This window comes from Choloepus didactylus, chromosome 8 (assembly GCF_015220235.1).
Source record: "Choloepus didactylus isolate mChoDid1 chromosome 8, mChoDid1.pri, whole genome shotgun sequence".
Lineage (NCBI taxonomy): Eukaryota > Metazoa > Chordata > Mammalia > Pilosa > Megalonychidae > Choloepus > Choloepus didactylus.
The window spans coordinates 51,529,785-51,543,289 of record NC_051314.1 but is presented as its reverse complement, the minus strand read 5'-3'; the positions used below and the strand labels follow the sequence as shown (position 1 = coordinate 51,543,289).

At 35.2% G+C, this 13,505-nt stretch overlaps 1 protein-coding gene across 4 annotated transcripts in view; it reads left to right on the top strand.

Moving 5' to 3' along the window:
• The window catches only part of SYT1 (synaptotagmin 1), a 649,966-nt gene that overhangs the window by 367,608 nt on the left and 268,853 nt on the right, over positions 1 to 13,505 (top strand). For all 4 annotated transcript variants that reach the window (XM_037847277.1, XM_037847278.1, XM_037847275.1 and 1 more), the window contains one exon: positions 12,843 to 13,025. In XM_037847277.1, the coding sequence (XP_037703205.1) occupies positions 12,860 to 13,025 (166 nt within the window). In that variant the 5' untranslated portion in view covers positions 12,843 to 12,859. The remainder of the gene's footprint in view (positions 1 to 12,842; positions 13,026 to 13,505) is intronic.

The window sequence follows — 13,505 nt, the reverse complement described above, 5'->3', positions numbered from 1 at the left end:
GTTTGCTCCGGAGAAGTTAAGAGAGGACCCTGATGCTTAGATGCACAGGAGCTAAAGAAGCTAAGAAAGACAAGTCCAGAGACATTCTGGAGAAAGCCGTTTTGAAACACAACCAGGGAGCAAAGGAACACCAGACTCCAGACACGTGCCTTCCCAGCTGACAGAGGTATTCCAGACTCCATAGGCCATTCTCCAGTGAAGGTGTCTCTTGTTGATGCCTTAGTTTGGACACTTCGAATTGTAAACTTGTAACTTAATAAATCCCCTTCATAAAAGTCAATCCATTTCTGGTATTTGGCATAATGGCAGCATTAGCAAACCAGAACACACAGCATGCAATTTAAATACAATGTGCAAATTTGGAACCTTACCTGAATTTTTCAAGTCTTTCAAATTAGATGTAACCAATCACAAAACCAATTTTCTTGTGTTTCAAATCACTTCAATGCGTATCCTATTTATCAAGCATCGTAGGGTGCAGGGTGCTGCTGCATTTCAACATAATTTATGGGATATAGGGAGGATATAGCTGTGTTCTGAAATAGGAGAAAATGTAATGAATGTCTAACTCTTACACCTACTGAGAATAAAAAATTGGAGGTGAAAGTACACACAGGTAAAGGGTACAGCAAGAAGTCAAGTTGGCATAGCATAATAGGAAAATATTTCGAAAAAGTAAATTTTAAGGACTGTTATTGTGGAAATCAGATTATAAAGCATTTGTATATGCTACTTTTAGTTGCAAGCAACAGCACATCTAACACAAAATGAATTAAACCATAGGGAAAATGTATTATCTCCCATTACAAAAAAGTTCCAAGGAAGGGTGGTTCCAGAGTTGGTTAATATAGCAGCTCAACACAACCATGAGAGAAATTATTCCTTCCAACTTTCAGTTCTGCCATCCATAAAGCACTGGCTTTGTCTTTCATGATCTAGTTTCCCTCATGATCACAATATGGCTGCAAGCAGTTCCAAATACCACATGTTAATCCTAACAACACTCAGCAGAAGAGGAGTTACTTCCTGTGTGTATCTCTTTAAGAGTTAGAAAAAGTTTCCTGGAAGTCACCCAACAGACTTCCCCTTATATCACTAAAGGCCCATATTGAATCATATGCACTTGCCTAAATCAAGGCACTGGTTTCCTGCACTGGCAGGTAGAATAGGATTACCATGACTGGTATACAGACTAACAAGATTTATCCTGAGCTGGGGATAAGGTGATCTCCCTCCAACAGTAGTAGCCTAAAAAATAGGGTTTATCTTCAATCAGAGGGAAAGAATGTCTGTTAGGTAAGCAACCAACATAATGATCTTCTTTATTATTATTTTGTAAATTGTGGATACTGTTCATTCACATCTCATGTCCCCAAATGAATCTGTTGGCACATAATAGAAAGTAGAATTTGGGGAGAAGAATAAGCCAAATCACCACTTTTTATACTTCACATCTGACATATTTCACACATAAATTTAGCCTTTAAGTCCTGCTATATTCAGATATTTTAAATCTCAACAGTTTTCAATGTGGTATGGTCCTTCCGGGCAGTCTCCCATAATCATTTCTACTAGAGCACATAACACATTGGATTTCAGTCATCTGTGTGCATAGCTGTGTCCCCATTTGTATTAGTTTGGGTTCTCTAGGGAAACAGAACCAACAGGAGATGTGTAAATATGAGATTTTGTAGAAGTCTCTCACGCACCTGTGGGGATGCATAAGTCCAAATTCCATAGGGCAGGATGCACGAGTCCAAATTCCATAGGGCACGCAGCATGAGTCCAAATTCCATAGGGTAGACAGCATGAATCCAAATTCCATGGGGCAGGAAGTGAGCTGGCTACTCCGATGAATGTCTTCGATGAACTCCCCAGGAGAGGCTGGCTGGCTGAGGAAGTGAGAGTTCTCGCTCTTCTCCCTTTAAAGTCTTCAATTGATAGGGTTAAATTCAGCTGATTGAATTATCTCATTGCAGAAGTCACTCCCTACTTGATATAATCAGCCACAGATGCAGTCAATTGACTGATGATTTAGTAAACCAGCAAATTTCCTTTCAGTAACAGGGCAGTGCTTGCTTGACCAGACATCTGGGTACCATCACTTGGCCAAGCTGACACATGAACCTAACTATTACACCATTTATACAGATGTGAATGAACTACTTCAGAATTGCTCAGAACACAAAGTATCATGTCAGACACATTGTAGGTACTCAATTTGCTCATTCATTCAATATTTGTCTATTTGTTTATTAGCCAGGCAGAATTCCAAGGCTCTGTAGCTAGCCTGTTGCAATTCAAATCCTGGCTCCGCCACTAATAGCTGTGCAACTTTGGAAAGTTTTCTCATCTATAATAGAGAGATAATACTATTGCCTGGCTCGTGGGGTTTATTTTTGGGGGTATTAAATGAGCTTTTATGTTTAAAGTGCTTGTAACTATGCCAGGCTAATAGTATGAGCTTAATAGGTGTTTGTTGTTATCAATAAACTATTTCTAACTGCAGCATTTTCTGGTAACATATTTACCACAATCTGAACTGTGTGTAAATCAATTTTAAGGCTTTGCTTCACTATGTGACAAAACAATGACAGAACACAGTTTGATAAAAGAGGGCTTTGAGTTGCAGGCTTAGATTTTCTCTCAAGTGCCTGCAGCTCGGAAACAGCAAGAGTTCAAAGCTGAGTTTCAGCAAAGCATTGGAAAAGAGGAATTTCAAATTGTTTATCTGTTCCTTCTATAGAAAACAATTTGAGAGCCAATTGTCTTGTTCCAGCTAAGCTGTATCTCTTCAATAACTGCCCAAAGCATCTGGTTTCATCTTACTTTACAGAAGTTAGTGTGGTAACTTCAATTAATATTATATCCAAGTACAGTCCCAGAAACTATGTCAAATTGATCCATGAATGATTTCAATTTCATGTCCAGGTTTTCATGTCTACCTTTTTTATCAAAAAAATATGAAAAAGGAAGAAAGAAAAAATAGAGATTTTGACCCAAACTGTACATTTAAAAAATATTACAGAAGTCTTTATAATGCATTTGGAAGGCTATTTTGATATCCTTTCTTGATCATGACCTTAGTTTTCTTACCAAAAATTAAGAAACTCTTTAAAGCTATAGAAATACTCCATTCTTGAGTGTAGTTTTTAAAATAAATGACAGTCTTTGGAACTGCATTGATAAAATATTTCTTTAATAGGAAATAGATGCACAATAAATGGATTTTCAACAAGACAATGTTAAATTTGTGAATTCATTAGTAAGTGCTTCTAGAAACAATTCCAGTAGCCCCTACTTTCAAAATTTGTCTCCCTGTTATTGTTGGGAAATTTTCAATTTTGTATCTGTATTGCTACTGCAGTGATTCTATGCTTGGGGTTTGTAAATTGGGTTTTGTTTGTTTGTTTCCATTCTCTTATTTTCTAGAATATAATCCTGAAGGGGAAAATTATGCAGCAATGAAGACAGTTTTCACTTGGCACATGGATTCCTTTTCCTTTTAGCTAGTTTTATTTGAAATGTACATTGACTATGATTAATAAATATAATTGTGGTGACTGATCTTCTGCGATTGATAAACTGTTTGAAAATTTTATAAAATCTGTTACTTATTAGTCCACTTTTTGCAAACAATGTTCATTGATTTCTTAGTTCTTTAGGAAGTCTGTATTTCATTTACTCTAAGAAACCATTAATTTTAAGCTTCACCAGTATTTTATATACCCCTAAGCAAGAAAAATGCTTTCAATTAAATTGCGTCAAAAATGATTTCGTAGCACTTTGAATTTATTTGGTACTTATCATAAGATCTTTCAGACTGATTTAGACAGATTTTATTTTGTGTCACTCTTGTGCAAACAGAAGAGGGAAATAAAAAGAAAATAGATTGGTAAATAAACTCCTAAAACTTCTGAATCTGTTCTCAGCTGAGAGTTGATGATGCCTGTGTTTTTTTCACACACCTTCTCCTTTGTGTCATCAAGAATGTTATAATAAAGCATTTCCTTAACTATTGTTCCATTATCACCCTCAAAATCTTCTTCCAAGTTGTTTGATTCTCATTCTGCTAGTTTTGATAATACAAACTGAAAAGAGAAGGCTTTCAGATAACCCGGATACCGGTTCCTTCCTGAAGTGGCCTTTAAATGATTTGTTGACTTGAATGTTAAAGGAATAACAACCAACCTAAGCATGCACACGCAAATGACAATTCAGCCTGGCAGACAGTGATAGTAAGATGTCATTGATTATGAGACAAATCCCCATTTCAGAAATAAAAAATGTGAAAAACGATATTCAGTTGTGTGTTTTTAATCCCTCGACTATCAGTCTCCATGACATTTTTCTAAACCTACGTGATAGGAGCCCTAGATCACTCTATATCATCAGTTCTGTCACTCTTCCACATACATATCTAGTTATGAATGCAGAACAAATGCTTAGTAACAAATTCACCACCTCTGGCTATAAATTCAAATGTTCCAGAAACTAAGACGCCTCATGAACCCACACAGTAGGTTTTACTTCTCTTTATGCTTTCTTGATGACAAGGTACAGATACTCAGATTGCCATCCAGTATTAGTATCTGGAAGATACTATGTACTGAAACTCAGACAGAGCTGAAAAAAAAAAACAACAGGCCAGAGGAAGCAGAATAACTTCAGGGATAATGTTGCACTGTGCTTACAGGTGTATCCCTGTGGTCAGACAGCCGGATATGGAATCCTGGCTGCACCATTTACTAACTCTAGGACCAGGCATATGTTTCTTCTCTCTGTGCCTCTGTTTCTTCACATTTCATAGCTTAAATTCCTGAAAGAGAGAATCATATTAGCCTAACTCATCTTTTCATGCCAAAACAGTGTCATTGACCTCTTGGCCAGTGTGTAGGAGAGCTGCCCTTAAATCAGTATTCAACTGCCATGGTATGGTCACACAATCTATCTATTCTCTTTCCTGCAATAGAGCACGTGAGCTGGGCAATTTTGCTGAAAAGGAACTATGGATTGGCAAGCACTGGGATTGACACCTTGACTGCATCTCCCATCTACCACCTGCAGGGGCCAGGGATGGCTCGGTTTCTCCTCAGAGAAAATAGAGTTTAAAAAAAAACACAAAGTTATAAAGACTTTGAACAAGTTGAGCCAACTTAGAAAGAAACCTAGCAGTAATGACATTTTTAAAACATAGACCTTGATTATACTTTTTAAACAGTGAAAATTAGGGTGAGTCTTCTTCCACCTTTAAGGAAGTCAGGTCATGGGGGAACTGCTTTTGCTTGGCTATGGAATACAGGGATGGGAGGTGATGAAAGCTGGAGAATCTGGAAAGCCAGTTCTTGCTCCACATAAGAAAAGATAGGAAATAATTCACACTAAGCAATATGAAGTCTGGATCTTGATAAGTCAAAGAATAATTCACAATAAGCAATATGAAGTCTGGATCTTGATAAGTCAAAGTTTTCTAACTTCTAGAAGTAAGAGTAGCTAGCCATTTAAAAAGTTTGACCCCTGATTTTTGATACATATTTGCCTTTCAAGCTAGCCTGCCCTGCTGAGCACCTCACTTCTGCACCTCTCCCCATTTATCCCCTTTGGATCTAAATTTCCTAATTCCCAGTCCTAAATGCTACTTCTTATTCCTGCTTTCCCACCTGCTTCTTGGGGATTAAAGTCATGTTCCCAATTGTCTAACTATGTCAAGAAGATAACTGGATTGTACTTTACCTCCACTGGTGACAGGACGTGCCACAATGAGGCATATCTGAATTTCCATAATGGAGCAAACAAGAAACTCACTGCTGTCTTGATGGTGTGGACTGGTGTCTTATTCTTCGTTACCTCTAAACCCAAACAAAGCATAGGACTCAGTAATATTCATTACTTGTGATATTCATCAAGTGCCCACTGTATAATAAAGGAGCCCTAACAATAAATGATTATCCCCTGCACCCCCATTGTAGGGAAAAAAGAAGAAGAAAAGGTAAAGATAAGGAGACCAGGAAGGTCCTGAGAAAGAAAGAAAACTGGATGACTGTGGTTAGGGAGAGACCAGAATAAAACCAGGATGACTGTATGAGGCTATATAGAGATCAGTTTGAAAGCAGGGTTAGAGAAGAGATAATAGTACCTTCCGTAAGGCCAGCAACTGGAGGGAAATAGAGATGTTTAAAGGGGATTCTTAGGAAGTGCAACTGGGGAGTGTGCAGTATTTCCTGCCTCCCCACATTCGACCAAAGACAGTGTCACTGTAAACGTCTGTACACCTCTTCAGTGTTTGTACTGTGGGATTTGTGGGATTAGAGAAGAGTGTTGTTTCTCTTCTCAAAGTAAAGCTAAGAAGGCCCACTTACACCCAGTTTGCAAAAGTGCTTATATGAGAGGCTGCCTGGGAACCATACTCCTAAGCAAAATTCTCCCAGCTCCTCTGAGAAGAATTTTGTGACTAGTTAAATGGGTAATATCTGCAAAGGCCTAGATTTATTTTAGAAAAAGAAGAAGAATCCAGTGCCTACATATTTTATGGTTTAAAAGGGTAGGCTGCCTGCTGTGCTTCCACTTCCTCCAAGGTGTGATAAACAACCTTTCATCTATAGCCCTTTGACTGGGACTCTTGCCAGAAGCCAGTTCTCTCCCTCCATGACAGGGGCTCTATAATCTCTTGCATTCCTCTTTCTTGCCTCGAGAGAAATTATCTATTTGAACTGGAGAAAAGATATACCTCGGGCCTGACAATCAAACATCTGCAAAACTGCAGAAGATTTTGATATGCTGCTAGTCTTCACTTACTGCCTAAGGATGCTTGGGTTTGGAAAGAATTTAAATGAAGCTTTTGATATTGGTTCATTTATCCCCCCCCCCCAATTTTTTTAAGAATGGTTGTCATAGGTCAAATTCCCTTGGAAGTCTACTCTGAGTCAGAAGTAGTTTATTGGGGAATGCTTCCCTTGGAAGAAAGTGGAAGAAGAAGGTTTAGGCAAAAGAATATGCAGTGTCAACAGAGGCTTGAGCTGATCCTACTGGACCCTTCAGAGATGAATCAAATTGAGGTGAGGGACCAGGCATTTGTACCAGCATCCACCAGTCTTTGGATGCAGGCTGTCCCTGGGGAAGGGGCTAAACCTTACGTGAGGCGCCCCCCTTTGGTCACATTGTTCCTTAGTCACTTACAGGCCCTGGGTGCAAGGGTCCTTAAATGATGCACTAGTGCACTTTCATTTAGCAGGAATTAATCACATTATGTGTGTGTGTGTGTGTATACTTTTATACAGGAAGTGTTATTATACTGTCACTTTCAATTACTTACAAATGCTTCATTTTGAATTGCACAGCAGTTCTCTTTAAAAAAGTTTTCTGGTTACCACGGGCAATGATTGTGAGGGGACTCGGCTATTAACTGTCAGCAGGTGGCACTCCCTAAAGTTGAGAGAAAGAAGCTGAGCGTCTCAATCTGGAAAGGAAGGTTGTTGGGGAAGGGGTGAGCAAGCATAGATACCGTAGTACCCATTTACAGTATCCACCTACAGCGACAGTAGGTCAAGGGAAATTTTGATGGAATTGAATCAATACATTCTGAGCTCTACATCAAAAATACATTCTAACGTATTCTGTGATGTTTCCCCAACTTTAAATAGGTGCTTCAAGATTGACTTTCAGTTTGGGGCTTTTCTGTGTTAAGAGTATTTTTTTTTAGTAATAATAATTTTTAAATATTTCTTTAGCCTCTTCTCCTGTTTGCTTTTTAATTTTGTATGTTGTTACAAAATACAAAACTTAAAGATAGAAATAGTTCTTTCTCTAGAAATCATTATGTTTATGCAGTATAGTAGACTATCTCACTGTATAATCCTAAAATATCCAAGAGATGTATATCAATTTGTAGATCTAGAGATGGACATAATTAAAATCCTACTAAAAAAAATAAATATAAGGAGTCAGAGGAAAGTTGTCTTCATTTTATACAACAAAAGTATTAACCTTTATGATACCTTAACATTTTGTTTGTACAATGTATTTTAGCCACTGAACATTTTGCATACTATTTTGCTAAATATTTAGCTGAATTATTCATTCTTGAGATTTAGCTCCTTATATTACATTTTAGAGTAGTTTTTATATATTCTGACATTAGGAAATAAAACCTGTTCTGCAAGTCAGAAGAGATCCCAGTTTTCTTAAGAGGAAAACAAATACTTTGAAAGGATTTTCTTTTTGTAATTAAAATAATTCAGATTTATAATATGTCAACAACATAGATATAAGAAAAAATCACTGAGTATTCTACAATGAAGTTAACATCTTTAAATATATCTCTCCAGAATTTTTTCTGCAGATTTTTAATTTTTTTTTCTTTGCATATGTTTTGTAACCTGCTTTTTTTTTTATCTAACACTCTAATGTATTTCCAACTTTATACATTTACCTTTAGTATAATTTTAATAACATTGTTTTGTGGATTTCCAAAATTTAAGAAGTTTCTGTTGTACAGTTTTTGATGTTTTTAATATAAATAATTCTACTTTAAGTATCTTTATATTAAATTGTTTTGCATATCCGTGATTAATTCTTTATCGTGAATTCTTAAATGAGGAATGAGCACTTCTAAAGCTTTTGATAGATTCTATTAGCTTGACCTCTATAAAGTATTTTGCTAATCTATGCTCCCTCCCAAGTGCCTAGCTCACTGTATCCTCTCCTTCTCTATTTATATTTAGCAAATTTATAAATGAATATGTGATATCTCATTGTTATGTCAACTTTCATTTCTTTGATTATCTGTGAGATTGAACACTTTTTCATGTTGAACAGCAGACCATTTATACTTCTTTATTTGGTAATTGCTCATTCGTGTCTTTTGTGCTGACTTTCTTCTAGGAGAGAATTTATCTTTCCATTCAATCTTATTTCTCTTGGAGTTCAGGATGCTAAATTCCACTTTAACAAACTAAATGACTAACCTTTAAAATTAAGCAATCTGTTTCCCATTATTAAGATGACTTGTGTTTTCCATTTACCAGTAAAAGGATTTAAAAGAAAACCATAAATATCTTTCAGGTACTGATTTAATTGTTTAATAATACTTAAATGTTATTATTAGAGGAGACCAGCAGAAGAAACCTTGAATCAGGCAAATTACTTAACCTCTCCAAGTCCCAGTTTCTTCTGTAATATAGGATTGAGTTTCTCTTTAGGACTGTACTGAGAATTAAGGATATTATATTTAAATATCAACTATAGTATTTGGCACTTAGTAGGTGTTAATAAATGACATCGTTAGCTATTATTATCCCCACTTAATGTTATTGTATCTTAATGAGTCTTTTATTATAGTGTTTTTTCTAAACTGCCAGTCTTAAACTATTAGTGGATTGTGAAATGGATATACATAATTTGGAGGTACAACTAGAATTTTTTAGTGAACATTAAGAGACTAGAATTGAATATATCAGATTACTTTTCACATGGTAAGGATGAGTGTTTTTATGTAAAACTTGTCCATTATATAGCATATAGGCAGAGAGACGTGTGTATACTGGATCACAATGTAAAATGTACTTCCTACTATGGACAGTGGTAAAAAATCTTGCTAAAAACACTAGCTTATCAGAAACTTGTCTCTTATAGTGTGCAAGTCCCTTATACTGTAGTGGCTGTGATACCTAAGTTCAAATTCCAACTCCACTAATCACTACCATATGACTTTGAACTATATAACCTCTCTGTCTTAGTTTCCTCATCTTTGAAATGGGAAGATAATTACACTTATCTCACGAGAGTGGTATCAGAACTATATGGCTCAATATATCTAAGCAACTTAGCAAGTGCTCAATAACTAACTTATTTTATTAATGCTTGAGTGGAATACAACTTTTTTTTCTTGACTAAGCAAACAACACCTCATACACTAAAGTACATAATAGAACATGAAAAGTCATCCTGTTAGCCAGGACTGAATAATTAGCTCGTTTTTCCATCTACAGTATGATGCCTCTTGGTATTTCCACAAATGTGAATTTTCAAGAATCATGTAACTCTTCTTAGTTTTTTTATTTCCAAAAATATTATCTCAGAAGATATGAAAGAATAATAAAATATTAAACAATCTTCCTTTGTTAGTATATTAGACCTTTAATTGCCTATTACATTTTTGCATTTTATGAAAGTTTTTTTTTAATTTCACAGTAATACTGCACTAAGTAAAACGAGCCTTGTCTATATGTTTGTTACAATCTATTCTTGATTTTGTTAAAAAATCAGAAATGATGGGGATCATTGGCTGGTAAGAGTGGAAAGCAGATAGCTTTTACCTTTTTTGATGGAACACCTTCAACACATACCTTATTTCCAAAGAGGATTGTTTTTGGAAATCATAAAATATTTTTTGCTTCCTTAAAAACACTAGGAAACTTCAAGTACATTTTCTAAATGTTGACCCTATTTAGCAAAAGTCTTTTTCCTATAGTCTTTCAGATCATTAAAATTATTTGTAGAAATGGTTTATGTTTCATAATAAGCTGTTATGAGAGTATGAGAAATATTTAACAACCAGTATGTCACAGGTACACAACCATCAGACTAAAACCAACTTGTGTAGCCATATGGAAGTAGCAGCTGATCATTAATCTGTTATGACCAGCAATAATATCCCACTTCCAGAAATTGAAAAAAATTAGGCACAACACAGTTAGGAGATAGCCCTAAATTTAATGATGACACTATTGGATTTAGCTACTTTTATTTAACTTAATCATTTCCTTTAAACCATAATATCTCAAATATTCCCAACTATCATAGAGACATAAGTAATAATGCATATAATAGCTAGTGTGTCTCATAGCAGAGAAACAAAATCTCCTTCATGGTTTGAATGTATGCTTGCTGATGTTCCATACACATAAATGGTTGCATATGTGTGTTTATAATTTAATCTTGCTGACTTACTTGAAATATAGAATTTATGGTATCTGCATCAATGGTTTTACTTAAATTGTGCTAGCAGTGCACACAGGACCCAGAACCCCACTTTTTTGCAGGGAGAGAAGATCCTAAGCAAAACATAATCAGAAAATCAGGACAAATCTCTGGGAAGGAACTTGAATTCAAAAAATAATAATATTTTCCATATTCTGGATGGCCATGTGCTATTAGAGATGGATGGATGGATGGAACAAAATTTACGTGCCAGGCATTGTGCTAATTCTTTCATAGATTATCTATTTTCATATTCATAAGAAACCTTTTATATTTGGTATGATTATCCTCATTTTACAAACGAAGAGACTCAAGAACAGAGAAGATTCGAACCAAAATATGTCTGATTCTATCCTTAAGGATTACATTAGTAGCTAGTAGTGGAAAATTAAAAGCTTCAAAAAGAGGACTAATTAATTACAAAATAAAAATTGATTATTCATATATGCATTAGCCTCAGACATGATCTTCTTCCAGGAGATCCAGAATCTCTTGATTTTTAGTAAGTGCGTAATAACAATTCCATGCATCTGAAATTATTCTACTTTCAGTTGTACTTTCATCACTTAAGTCAGTATGTGTAATTAATTCATAAAAGTTTTTAATTCTATAAAAAGCTTTTATCTCTTTGCTGGACTCTTCCATTTCTTTGCAACACAAATGGGCTTTATGGGTCCAACTTTCCTGCGGAGCCTGTGAGTTGCTCCTGCCTAGCCTCTTTTCATTTGTCTATTATGCTCAAATCACGACCATTCCATTATCAACACAGCCTGAAATTTTAAGTCACACAGTGAAATTATTAAAGTCCAGAAAATTTTTAGACTGGGGAAGATGACTTCATTTCTTCTTCTTTTGAATACCCTCCACAGATAAATAGAGCACTTAATATTTACAGAGAAATCTCTAGGAAGGGCAGGTTTCAGTTTTTCATATTTCAAAGATGGATAAATTAAGAGATTACATGCCTCGTCAAAATCAATTCAGCTAGTGAAGAGGACTAGAACTGAGGTCTTCTGAATTCAAGGCTAAGGTTATTTCATTGACTAGTTAAGCATTGTGAGGCTTTTTTTTTAATCTTCCAGAGGTAAATAAACATTTTAAATAAATACATTAATTTAGTAAAATAATTGTATCAAACTGAATAAATTGGAATAATTAAACAGACAAGTCATGTGTTTAACTTCATCTGTGCCTTGACATATCTTGTCAATCCTGCCACACTTGCAATGGCTTCCAAAAATCACCCGGCAAGACAAGTGAATTATTGATCAGAATATTGTCTATAGTAAATGTCAGAAAAATGACTGGGAGGAAAGCTTAGCATCAATAAATGAGATTTGAAAACCAAATTCTGAATAACATTCATGACATCTTAAAGTATCAATGTTTTAATAGTATTGTATGGAATCATTTTTAAAGTCCACTAACATTTTGAATATATGTCATCATTTATCATCATTTCCAAAACAAATATTTGATCTCTTTACCTTTAGAAAATGCAAAATGTTTAGAATGTAGTGGGTTGTCAGCAACTTGTTTCATACACATTTAAGTAAGATATGGATCAGAAATTAAATCTATACAGGAAATAATTGGCCATATAAATAATAGATTTGACAGTTTATATAGTGTTGTTGGGAAAGAATGCTATGCAGTAACTATGTCTAGTCTTACCTTCTGGGGAAGACTCTCCACTGTGGTCCCCTAAATATTTCATGAGCCAACATAAAGTAATATGCTAATGATGGACTATTTATCCAGCGAGCAGGTGCACACTCTGATGTTTTTTCTTCTCTCGTATACCTTTGATATGGGATCGGGTAAGCCATCTTGAATGTTCTTTCTTTGCCTCTTTCCCCTCACAGTTTCAGCTGAATCTAAAATGGTGAGCGAGAGTCATCACGAGGCCCTGGCAGCCCCGCCAGTCACCACTGTTGCGACTCTTCTACCAAATAATACCGCAGAGCCAGCCAGTCCTGGAGAAGGAAAAGAAGGTGGCTTTTCTAAGCTGAAGGAGAAGTTCATGAATGAGTTGCACAAAATTCCATGTGAGTATTATATATTGTTATTAAGATAAAAATAAGTGGTTGAAACTCACCCTACCCATTGCAAAGAAAGCAGGACTCCTTCTAAGATTCTATAAACTTACATTTGAAATTTTTATTATCAAAATACTAATATTCCAATAATAAAAAGGAATATTTATGGAAGTGGAATATTCCTATTATTATTTATGAATGAAAGCCTAGTTTATAAAAAAATCCGTATCTTGTGTTTAATGTAGGTTCTGATTTTTATCTTCATCAGTGTCCATTTTCTCTCAAGAACATTAATGTTCATGGGTACTTTTGGGTTTTTACTTATGAAATTATTCCATTGTAGAGATGATATCTAAGCAATAGCTAATATCTACTTTCCCAGTATTACAAGTTTGATTTTCTTTTATTCATTTGTTTACTTCTTAAAGTCTTTTGTGAAGTTTAAAAAAATTCTCTTTGTTGTGATCAGAAAAAGGAAAAACTTGCACT